Source organism: Pholis gunnellus (genome assembly GCF_910591455.1).
Source record: "Pholis gunnellus genome assembly, chromosome: 7".
NCBI classification, from domain to species: domain Eukaryota; kingdom Metazoa; phylum Chordata; class Actinopteri; order Perciformes; family Pholidae; genus Pholis; species Pholis gunnellus.
The window spans coordinates 26,743,916-26,757,177 of NC_136533.1; the positions used below are offsets into that span (position 1 = coordinate 26,743,916).

Below are 13,262 nucleotides of genomic sequence, written 5' to 3' on the forward strand. Positions count from 1 at the left end.
TTGTGTTGTGAGGTTTAACGTGACTGATCCATCCGATAAACTCGGTTCCACTCTGGTGTCTCCGGATTGTTATTTATGCTGCGTTCCATCTACCTCAGAAGTCGGAGTTGGGAATGACGTCACACCCGGGTTGACTGCCATATTTTGTAATGTGACAAGGCTTCCTTCCATTAAAATAGATTATAAATCAGTAAAGAGCAGTTAGGCCAAAGTGAGGCCTAGAGTAGTTATTTCAACATTTATTGCACTCTTACGTTACACAGCAGAAGTGCATATTGTACACTGACTTGAAAAGCTGGTTGTGTTTTCTGTCCCTCAGCCAAGATCAGATGACAAGGGTGACTTGTAGGGTGCTGCTTAGTCACCTCTCCCTTTGTCCCACATCTTCCTTTCTTCTAAAATCTAGTTTCTAGTTCACTAGTTCATTATGTGTGTGGCTGTATGAGTTTAGGAAGGTACGGACTTTACATGTGGGAAAAGACACATCCGTGTGGTAGAGAATAGAGACGGATACAGCTCAGGCTAGATAGAGGTGATTTATATTTGTCAGCTGTGTGACAGTAAAGCAAATACGGATGGCTTAGGAGGAAGAGAGACAGACTCAGAAGTGAATGTCTTCATGAGGGTGGCAGCCTTTTGTATAATGCTGTCATATAGTCTTGGGCAGTATTACGGGACACCAGGGTATTTAGAAATGCCAAAATATTGCCATAAATGCAGACGCTCCGCTTTCTATGTTGCTGTATTGATGTGATGTATGTGATCAGCACGTTCCACCAGAGGTTGGTCTCAGAGCTCAGAAAGACTCTAAATATGGGCTGCTGTCATATACTACCATATACCATCACATACCATCATATTTCACCATATATCTTCACATACCATCATATTTCACCATATACCATCACATACCGTCATATTTCACCATATACCGTCACTTACCGTCATATTTCACCATATATCTTCACATACCATCATATTTCACCATATACCATCACATACCATCATATTTCACCATATACCATCACATACCATCATATTTCACCATATATCTTCACATACCATCATATTTCACCATATACCATCACATACCATCATATTTCACCATATACCATCACATACCATCATATTTCACCATATATCTTCACATACCGTCATATTTCACCATATACCGTCACATACCGTCATATTTCACCATATACCGTCACATACCGTCATATTTCACCATATACCGTCACATACCGTCATATTTCACCATATACCTTCACATACCGTCATATTTCACCATATACCGTCACATACCGTCATATTTCACCATATACCGTCACATACCGTCATATTTCACCATATACCGTCACATACCGTCATATTTCACCATATACCGTCACATACCGTCATATTTCACCATATACCGTCACATACCGTCATATTTCACCATATACCGTCACATACCGTCATATTTCACCATATACCTTCACATACCGTCATATTTCACCATATACCGTCACATTTCACCATATACCGTCACATACCGTCACATTTCACCATATACCGTCACATACCGTCACATTTCACCATATACCGTCACATACCGTCACATTTCACCATATACCGTCACATACCGTCACATTTCACCATATACCGTCACATACCGTCATATTTCACCATATACCGTCACATACCGTCATATTTCACCATATACCGTCACATATCGTCATATTTCACCATATACCATCACATACCATCATATCTCACCATATACCAATATATTGATACCAACATATCAACATATCCATTTTGCTCTCTCTGTCTCTCTCTGTCTCTCTCTCTCTCCCTCTCTCCTCAGCTCCACCAAGCACGGAAAATAAAAAAATCCACATCGAGCACCAGAGACCGGCAGTGATCCTCAGCCATCATGCTCCGCTGCAGAGTGAACCTCAGCACAATGATTTTCCTGGTGATCCTGCAGGGAGCAGCAGTGGTTCTGTTCTGCGGCTGGTACGTCCAGCTTAGTCCCTGCGGTTCCGCCCCGTCCAACGGCAAAGTTCACGTTCTGCTGCTGTCATCGTGGCGATCAGGCTCATCCTTCATAGGTCAAGTGTTCAGCCAGCACCCATCTGTCTTCTATCTTATGGAGCCAGCGTGGCATGTGTGGACCAAACTTCCAAAACTCGGTGCGCGGGTTCTTCGAATGGCAGTGAGGGATCTGTTACGAAGCGTATTCCAGTGTGACATTTCTGTGATGGAGGCCTACCTGCCAGAGATCCACAATGTGTCCTCCTTGTTTATGTGGAGTCACAGTAGAGCACTGTGCTCACCGCCGGCCTGTCCTCTCACGCCACGTGGCCAGTTCAGCAACCAGACTCAGTGCTCCAAGACATGTGGTACTAGTGGCCTGCAGGGGGTGGAGGAGGCGTGTGGCACCTACAGTCACGTGGTACTGAAAGAAGTGAGATTCTTTGAACTGGAATCCCTCTACCCGCTCTTGCAGGACCCAAGCTTAGATCTCCGCATTATCCACCTGGTCCGAGACCCCCGGGCTGTGTTGCGGTCTAGAGAGGCGTCAGCCAATTCCTTCATGAGTGATAGCGCCATCGTCTTGGAGCAGAGAAGCATTCCAGCAGCCGAGGTGCAGTATCAAGTCATGCAGGAGATCTGCCGAAGCCACGTCCGCATTAATGAGAGGGCCATCCTGAAGCCCCCTCCATTTCTAAAAGGCCGCTACAAAATGGTCCGCTATGAGGACGTGGCACGCAACCCACTTGAGGAGATAACTGCCCTGTATGAGTTTGTAGGTCTGGAGGCAACCAGCCAGTTGGAGGACTGGATCTACAGGGTGACTCACGGAAAAGGCAAAGGCACCAAAAAAGAGGCCTTCGATATCACCTCGCGGAATGCCGCCGATGTCTCCCAGGCTTGGCGTACCATGCTGCCACACAACAAGGTCAAACGTATCCAGGAGGTGTGTAAAGGGGCCATGTCATTGCTCGGATACAGGACGGTTAACAGTGAAAAAGAACAGAAGAGACTTGACATAGATCTACTGGTGCCACAGGAACCGTACCAGTTCAGCTGGATGCCAGATAAAACAGAGCATCCTAGTAATGGTTAAAATTCAGTGGTGGGGCGTGCATTTTATACCTGGGCCTGCTGTGCTGTCCTACTACACTTGAGCCATCTCCTAATAAGCTCATTATGACGCCACAGCTACGGTTATTTGTTTCTAGGGGTGTAACATCACGTATTCGTACGAAACCGTTCGGTATGAGGCTTACGAACCGAACAATACGTTTGAATAATACTAGTGCATTTGGAAAATGCAGAAGCTTAAATTGTGGGAAATATAATGTTTTTGGTGGACTGCAAACAGACAACGGGCTGTGACCTTTTGAACCCGGAACAATAACAAAAAACAGCTGAGGCACCGCACGTGTCTTCAGGGGGGCTAAGCTAACTAGCTTAGCAGGGAAACAACAGCCCGAACGGATTCAAACCCCGTGAATAACGGGATGCTTCGTAATTAACAGACAATGCATATAGTCCAAATCAATGTAATTAACACAATGACAAGAACCAGTCACATATATGTATATGACAACAAAGCAACAAATCAATCCAGCAACACTGCAGTGCTAGAGCCATTCATATTATTCATAAAAACGACACAATACTGCTACTGCTACTGCAGATGTAAAAACGCAAAAGCAGTTGACTTACCACAGCTGCTGTTCAAAAGCACGTAGCTTGTGGTGTCCTGTCGCCTTGGTTAGCATAGCGTAGCTCCAAACAGCTCCAAACACCAAGAGCTCAGTTGCAAATGAAACACATTCTTAGCCATAAAATGTGCAACGCTTCTCCAACGCTGTCAGCCAGAAATACAAATCGTACAAATCCTTTTCCATGCTGGGTCAGGGCTGCTGTGGGGTTTGCCGACCCTTTGATACGATGTTTTTTTTCTGGAAATGTCCTTCTCCAGAAATCCGTTTCTCCTAGTTCAGCCATTGAGTGTTAAAAAAACACAGCTAGGTAAAAAAAAAAGAATCCACACCAAGCAAAACGGTAAAAATTTCACAACTTCTCTTACATATGTTTCAACCTGAACTCTTATTAAATACTAAGATCTGCTTTCTGTTTGACAGAAGTCATGCTGGCCCACTGACCAATCACGGCGCACGTTAATGCAGACGTACTTAGCAGGCTACCTCGGTGCCAGAGGCACGTCAAAGAATACGCCCAACATGTCAAACTAAAGATCTGATTGGTTGAAGACTTTGACGATCAACAATATTGTCCCCATATACTTCAAAGTCTACCTAGAGGACCTCGGGCCTCTCTCCTTACATAGAGACATAGGGCCTGAATCTGATTGGATAAAAGCTCTCCTTAAAACAAGCTGTGCTAGAAGCAGAGCAACAGAGGAAGACAGGAGCTGTGCAATGAGAAAATAAGATCATGGGGAAAAAATGTATTTGAAAAATTATTAAATTATAAAATAGCTATAACTTTGTGATTCTGTTTAGGCCAGCAGAGAAGGCTTAGCTGGCCCTGACAGCCCACCACTGTTAAAATTGCATTTGAATGACAAAGACACCAAGAGACTACATTGGACTGACGTCTGTATTCTTTATAGGGTTTATTGGCTGTATACGTTAACTAATAACTAATAACTAATGAGTGGTACCGCAGAATGAGTCATCACCTTGCATGATGTCTGAGGTTAAAGCATTGATTTGTGATGAATACACATTTCACACTGTGGAGTGAGAGGATTAAACACCAGAATTGTTGACAATAGATTTTGTACAGAGGGCTGGAGAATGCTGTATCACATACATTTGGAACTGAAATGGAAAACACATTACCGGATCCACTAAGATTTACCCTTATTGCCTGAAGACTGGCTCATGTGTAAAAGAACAATTTTGCAGCAATTATACAACTTGGATTGGCTCCACAACCCAAAACTTAAAAAGATTTTACAATTTGGGTGAGTTTGTGTTACAATGTATTTGTGAAACTGCCGCAATCTTAATTCAGTTGGAAAATTAGGGTGGGGGAGGACTCTCCTGTTTGGGGACCTCAGATTTGTTTCTCTGCTCTTTGCAGATGATGTGGTTCTGTTGGATCCATCAGACCGTGACCTTGAGCATGCACTGGGCGGTGTGCAGTCGAGATGAAAGTCAGTACCTCCAAGTCTGAAGCCATGGTCTCTGCCAGAAAAGCCTAGATTGGCCCTCCAGGTTGGCATTGGGTCACTGCCCCAAGCCTGGGAGTTCAAGTATCTCGGGGTCTTGTTCACGAGTGAGGGTAAAATGCAGCAGGCGAAGGAAAGGCTGTTCGGTGCGGCGTCAGCAGTGATGCGGGCGTTGTACCGTTGTGGTGAAGAGGAAGCTGAGCCGGAAGGCAAAGCTCTCGATTTACCAGTCCATCTACGTTTCGACCCTCACCTATGGTCATGAGCTTTGGGTAGTGACCAAAAGAATGAGATTGCGGATAGGGCTTATGATCAGGATGCCTACTGGACCCTTTAGAGGTTTTCTTGGCACGTCCAACTGGTAAGACGCGGGGGTAGATCCAGAACACGCTGGAGGGACAAAATATCTTGTCTGGCATGGGAACGCCTCAGGGTTCACCAGGAAGAGCTGAAAAAATGTTGCTGGGGAGAGGGACTGCTGCCCCCACATCCTGGCCCCAGATAAGTAGAAAAGATAATGGATGGCTAGATGGACATAAGGAAGTTGACAGATAATAAATAAGATGATCAGGACAAATACAAAGAGGCTGTATTTTTGTATTCAAAACCAGCGCTCTTTAGTAGCTTTCCACTTTGTGTGCAGTTTGTGAACCGCGTGGGCTCATTGGAGTGCGCTCTTCCCTGCTCAAAGTGAATCTGGGCCTGGGTTTTTGCACAGTCAGAGCATATTCAGCAGTGATGTGACACAAGAATCCCTGCAAATCCTGATACTCTGTGGAGCTGCTGCCATCAGTCACTGTGTGCACGTTTGAATCCACATTGTTTGAAGCTGGGCGTCATGCCAGCATCCCCTGAAGGCCCGGTCTGTACCACCAGGAGACTGTTGATCACCAGGAGACTGTTGATCACCAATGACGCTCCCACAGAGGAGGAGAGGCTGTTTGCTAAGGTTATGGATCGACATCTGTCAGGAAGCACACTTTAAGTTGTTAGCCCGCTACTTAGTTTGATGTACTGAATTTGAATCAGCAAAGCCACACTTGCACCAGGCAAGGACACTATTTTCAAACTGTGGAGGTACTTCATTTTCCCCACAGATTTATTCTCAGGTGTCTGTTTGGCCACCGATGAAGCAATCCTCTCCCACTGGAACTTATGGTAAAAACCAATGGTTGAACCTCCTTCCCAATACACACGAGGGACGTCTAGTTCCTGTTATTTGAATGTTTGGACAAACTCAAACATTTACTTGATGCTGCCACTCCTCAAGGGTAACATTGTTCTTTTTTTATTGTGTGATTAACGATTACACTGATGCAATACATGATAGTGTTTTGAGGAGAGTACCTTTGACAATTTAGGCAAACCTGACCTGTGTCCCAGTTACAAAGATCCTTTTTGTTGTGTGCTAACTCTTTTGTCAGTTGGTAAAAAAGACATCAAAGTGGATTTGTGATGTACCCTTAACACATTTAACTTAACACAGCTGCACTAATCAATATTTTAACCCTGGCTCAGATGTGTGTAGTGAGAACGGGGTCATTCTTTATGGAGAGTTTAAGCTTCTTTCAGCTCATTTCTTTAGTTTTCAGACCCGCAGCTTACCAACCTTGTTTTGTGCAGGCAGCAAAAAAAGAAAAACAGAAAGACTTTCACTGATGGACCCACAGAGCAGTGAGCATTAGAAAAGAAAACATGACTTCACCAAAGGCAACATGTAGAAAGTGACTCTAGTGATTTTTCAATGGATGAGTCACATCACGAGGGCTCCAAAGTAGCAGCTCATCACAAAATACTAGAATCATGAACCTTTTCTTTTCATGCAAATAATTTGCATCATATATTTTTCTATTGTTTGTTATGACTTCTTTGTAAATATTATATGGCGAAAGAGGGACGCATTTCTTTGTGGAAAAAGGTTGATTTTTCTGAGCTTTAGCAATGCGAATAAAGGCATCGACCAATCACGTTGTGCGGAACAGGTTGATCTGCGCTTATTTATAAGAAACACAACACAGATGCCCTGTAGTCTGAACCAAGAAGGCAAGCTTTACTGCTCCTTTCAATCTTGACAAAGGCAGTGCGGACCAGATTGCTCCTTTCCAATTCGTACCTTTCACAATAAAAGCCCTAAACATATGATATCCGCAGGTAACTGATAATTCTTACACACATACTTTATTCAATAAGAAAGGCTTACAGGTATCTGTTAAAGTCAAGTGAAACAAAATACAGTACGTCTACTGTGTTGCCAGGGTCAGTAAGAGTTAATATCGGCGAAGACGAGAGTCTGTTTCTTCACTCTGATTGTCTGCCTGAGACATATGGAACATATGGAACATATAGAACACATGGAACAAAGTGCTGGCTTAGTACACTGTGTTCTCTCAGTGTGTGTGTGTGTGTGTGTGTGTGCAGAAATGTTAATGTATTTCCCAACGGACAGTGTTATATAACGTTCTGACCTGCCGAGTATCCCACCCTTTGCATTAACAAATACATGCTGAGTGTTGAAAGGAGAGAGCTGAACAGAACACACGTACTAACCGTGTTTAACGGTAGTGGTTTGGGGTATTGTTGGATGTGAATCATTATAGGAAGCTGCACAGTGATGCTTCAACCTTCAAACAAATGGGATCAGCAGTTCAAATGTGCAGATAAACTGACCAACATGATGTGTTTTTCCTCTGTGGATTGAATCAAAATGTTTTTGGAAAAAAGGTTGCCACTGATTTCACGAAGTGCCTGAACAGTTAACATGTTGTCCCTGTGTAATGTGAAACGTATGAAACTGTTTACTGGTGTGTGTGTGTGTGTGTGTGTGTGTTTGACCCTTTATCTTATCTTTTGGTTTTGTGTGAAGAGTCAGTTGACAGTTTCGGTGCCTTTCCGAGGGGTTTGGTGTTCGTAGTCATGAAACTTTATGGTACTAATGAACACAATAAATATTTACATGTAACCTTTGGCTGTTTCTATTTTGTGGCCTTTCACTGGAAGCTGGTTGCTAAAACCTGGCTTCACAATGTTCGAGAGAAGATGAGAGCAGCACAGAACTTACGTTTGGGCGCCATCTGTTGGCTGAGTCTAGTTGAATCTGTGAAATAGGATTAAAACATCTCTGTACTGTAAAAAATAGTTTTGAGTTAATTTTTACTCACTACACTCATCACAATGTTCACTGTGATGGTTCCTGAGGTTTCTTTCACAGAAAGCCACTACACCAAAACATAATTCAAGTAGAATTATACATTTATGACCATCCTAGATGGCATTTTGTAGATGCATACATCAATGTTTACAAAGACACTACGCTCTATACGCCTTATATAAATATTTAACTGAGCGTAATTTAAAAATATATACTGTATATAAATAAATACACACATGAGTGGCTGTGGAATATGACGCATAAGTACATTTAGATTCAGCCTAATGAACTCTAAACTCAGAGCTATAAAGATCCAGTCATTTTTATCGTGGGTGCAGGTGTCATACCAAAGTGTTGTTCGGAATTCCCTCTTTGTGTTACTCTCCCTCCTCAAAGGGAACTGTCTGGATAGTAACACAAAGAGGGAATTCCAAACAACACTTTGGTATGACACCTGCATCCACGTCTTCCAAATTCAAATTTCAGAACTTTTTTTCAATATGTAAAAGACAACTACGTGGTAGGAAAGCACGGACTTCTGAACATTTTCTACTTCCACGTTTGTCATGAAGACTCATATCCTTGGAAATGACGTTCCTGCTGATAATGAGACTACTGGGGAGCGAAAGGCATGGGCTGATTATGAGACAATGGGCCCCTGAGCACAGACATGCTTAAAGGTCCCTCTTCTAAATAGGAGCAATACACATAGACTTGATAGTTGCTTGTTCTTAATTGTCTGTTTGTAGTCATTTTGAGTATCCTTGTGGTCTGCTTGTGTCTCTCTGTATCCATGTTGTGTCTTCGTAACTGTTTTGAGTCACACTTATGGGATCAGATCAGTCTCAATAATTACAAATGCAAACAGAACGATTCACAAATACATTCCAATGCACACATAAATAAGTTACGATTTATATAAATGTAAAAAAAAAATCACAAATATATTTCTACATTTGTATGTATTTGTGTGTGGATTTTTCTATTTGTTTGTGGATTTGTATGTATTTATTTGTGGATCGTACTGCATTTATTTGTAAATCGCTTCACATTTGTTTGTGGGTTTTATGAGACTCCCCTGATGTGGCTGGATTCGCAAATGCATTTTTTTTCACCATGTGCCATCTGTAGCCAATCAGATGTCAGCCTCATTTTCAACCAATCACATTCCGAAAAGAAATCTGAAATGTAATGCGACCTGAATGAGAACAATTTATTCTGAATAATGATTTGTGTATAGTGTAACATAACATATATCAGCAATTAATATTGGGGAGTATACACATATAACAAAATATAAGTGTCTTTTTCGTTTTAGGTTCAGTAAGCTGACTGCAGTTTGAGTGGTACTGCAGAGAAAACATGCTGCAACAAGATAACACGAGAAGACAGATTTAAATCAGGAGACTAAGTGATTTTGCCTTCAAAATAAAAGGTTTGACAGGTCCGTGACGCATTAAAGACTTCCATGATATGAAGCAGCCTCTCATTCCTCCCCTGGATCCTTATGAGATTTTTTGGCAGCTGAAAAAAAGCTCAAAATAGTTTGAAGCATACAACTTCTGCTGACAAAATTCAGTTAGTCAAGGAGTTCATTCTCAATATTACCAAGTGAAAAAAATTAACCATCTAAAAACTACCATATTTCATACTTGTTTAAGCTAAAACCATTGGGGCTATAGCTGTTTGCATTCTCTTAGACCGTGGCGCCATCATAACTATATGCAAATGTAATTTGTGTAGAGAAAATGAACCTTTCCTTTCAACAAACTCTTTGCTGGAGCTTAAAAATCTCAGTCATGTCAACAATGCAATTAAGGCAGGGGTGTCCAAACTTTTTTCAAAGAGGGCCAGATTTGATAATGTGAAGATGCCCAAGGGCCAACAGTCCCTGCTGACATTATTTTAAACAATACAAGTTGCCTATACATACACACTATTATTTAAGAATTATATTTTCAATGACACAGCAGGGATAATTTTATTTTAAATATGATCTTTAAAATGTAGCATTCTGGTGTACTCTGAGAAGAAAATGAAGTGATAAGACATTTACTTTAAGCAAAAAACTAATTTATTATTCAGTTATTAATCAGTATTTCAGCTCTGGTTGAACAGCTGGATAGTTTTTTTCAATCTATTATTATTATTAACCTTTTATGTAGACAAAATCCATTGAGAACGAGGTCTCATTTTCAAAAGTTTGTCATATAAAACCAAAGTTAGCAAGAGTAGCGAGAACCATCGCCTGTACAAATAAAGTGATTAGTTTTCATTGAACCCCGTTACTGTATTAACTTCCACTGTTACTGTAAAGCTGTGAGAATTGTGGCCTATCTTCTATTTGCAAATAATATGCATTCAATCCAGTTCAATTATTTAAATTAGAATGAAGAGTAAAGTAATAGCTGTGATCTATACACACCTCTGCATTAGCAACCTGCTGAAATGAAGATACAGGCACCTTAACCCTCTCTATCATTACTTCAGGGCCCTGTTGGGACCGGAAGTACCCTGGCTGTGGTCATCACAGTGAACAGTGTCTGGGAGTGTGATGAGAGGGCACGTGAGCCCTTGTTACTATAGTTCATCTCCTCGGAGCAGAGGCAGCATTTAGCATACCCTGCCTTATCAATATTTCTAAAACACTGCGACAGCAGGAAGCTGTACTCACGTCTGTTTAGAGTAGACCTCCACCTTTATCCAGGCCCAGCTCCTTCACATCTCACCCCTGCATCAACGTGAACTGAACCGGGCATGTTTCATCGCGTTACGTTTTTTTTCCTCCTAAATCGCGATAATGACGAATGTTAACAAACAAAGTTCTGCATGCAGTGGACGTTATCCTTAACCGAGCAAGTCTGAACTGTAACGGAGGGAAAGACGGTGTAGACATCTTAACGCTGATTGGCCAAGACTCGACACATCAAAGATGTTTTATTGCGAAGATCACGTCATCACCTTTTTTCCTCATCTCAATCCAATCTGAGAAACGCTGGCTGGCCAGATGAACCCCCCCCCCCCCTAAAGAGAAAACATCTACGGATCACGTGGATGATATATTTTCATTAAAAACGGCTAATTTCGCTGAAAAGCAACAAGTTTGCAGGTATGCATTTGACTCGTGGGCCCGCGAAAAAGACCGCTGCTGTGTGGCCAAGTTATCTTGGAGTTGCTTCGCTTTTCTAGCACGGTCGCTCTCTGATAGCTTGTTGAAGTATTAACATGTTTTTTCTCGTAGTGTCTCTTTACATTATATCACTTAAACAAGGCAACAGTCTCATGACAAACTAGGCAGACACAGTTGTTTCGGTTTTCGGTGAAAAAATATGAAAGCGGCGGCCCTCGGTATCGACTTTCCTTATTTTACTTGCCGTAGCCATGACAGTTGAAGGGTCAGAGACAATTAAAAAAAGCCAGACAGTTACAGAGTGGTGCTGCCACCATGAGGTGAAAAGAGGAATTGCATGTTGAATTTGTATGATTTATTCATTCCGTTTTGACTGTGCTGGCGGGCCATAAATAATGCATTTTAAGACAGAAGGCGCGGGCCGTATAAAATCTGACCTCGGGCCGTGATTGGCCCGCGGGCCGGACTTTGGACATGCCTGAATTAAGGGAAAACCAATTCTGCCACACATGTAGGAAATCGATCTAAAAATATATGGTTTACTTGGGAAAATAGTCAACAGTAATGTTGAAACTAATGGAATTTGAAGTTGATAAGCTAAAACATGAAAAACCACTGACTTACTCCCTTAATTCTATCGTTGTTTTCCATTTGGTTTCCCAAAATATCTATAACATAGCTGCTTCACATGGCCCAATACCACTGTTGTTGTAATTTATTTTCAGAGCAAAGATCATGTCAAAACGGACGGGGGCCCATTGACAATACCATGGCAAATGGAAAACAACAGCACACTTCTGAATATATTTCCTTACTTTTACTAATGCAATAATGATTACATTTGTACTTCAAATCTTGAATCATTCCATTAACGTAAATATTACCGTTTTCCATTATTAGCATTGTTTGTCCTTCAGGGTGGACATGGCAACAGTTTTTTATGTGTTATCCATTAATTAAAATTGAAATTAAATTTCATTATATAATAATAATAATTCGAATTTTATTTTTTAAAGAAAATGTCCCTCATCTTCCCCCTCCAATTGGCTAAGGCCTTGTGGCGCTCCCTACAGCCGAACCTAAAATATTAATGGCATTTTATATATATTTACACACATGTGTGTGTGTGTTTTAGGTATGGTCGAAGTTCGGTGGTAAACTATATTAAATATATTTAATAACTGACATGTTGCAGCTTGGCGGTCCCGGAACTTTGTTTTGAAAGATGTGCTCGGAAGTTCAACTTCATTCTTGTTAAATAACACAAATAACACATGGTGAAAAGAGCGAGACAGGAGCAGGAAAGGGGGATGGACAGAGATGGGCAAAAATACATCAAAATGTATTTTGATACAAAATACAAAATACCCCCAAATAAATGTATTACAACAAAATACAAAATACAAAATACTGGTGCCAGAAAATGTAACAAAATACATGTATTTTGTATTTAAAATATAGGAAATACTTTTTTCTGGATTTTCTGTTTTCTCACAATTTGGTATAGCAGAGCATTCAGGTTTGGGCTATAATGTACATAAAGCTCTGGTGAACCGCACAAAAAGGAAGAACAGTCACGGAATGTCAGTGTAACTAAGCAAAGCTATTACAAGACAACAACTTGATTGATTATGTATATATATATATATTTGTATTAATGGGACTTAACAGCCCATAAACTTTGGCGTTGTATCAACAAGAAAATATTCATCACATATGACATACAAGCTCCCAATCTCCCTCTTCTTAAATGATTCTGGCAGTCCCTTCAAAATCATTGCTACTAACAG

The 13,262-nt window shown here is 41.3% G+C and overlaps 1 protein-coding gene across 1 annotated transcript; it reads left to right on the top strand.

Moving 5' to 3' along the window:
* Positions 1–1,915: 1,915 nt before the first annotated feature.
* Positions 1,916–3,112, top strand: chst6 (carbohydrate sulfotransferase 6; the record flags this gene model as incomplete). The annotated part of the gene is made up of 1 exon (XM_079162591.1): positions 1,916–3,112. One exon carries the CDS (start codon positions 1,916–1,918, stop codon positions 3,110–3,112), a length of 1,197 nt encoding a protein of 398 aa, XP_079018717.1.
* Between the last annotated feature and the right edge of the window lie 10,150 nt (positions 3,113–13,262).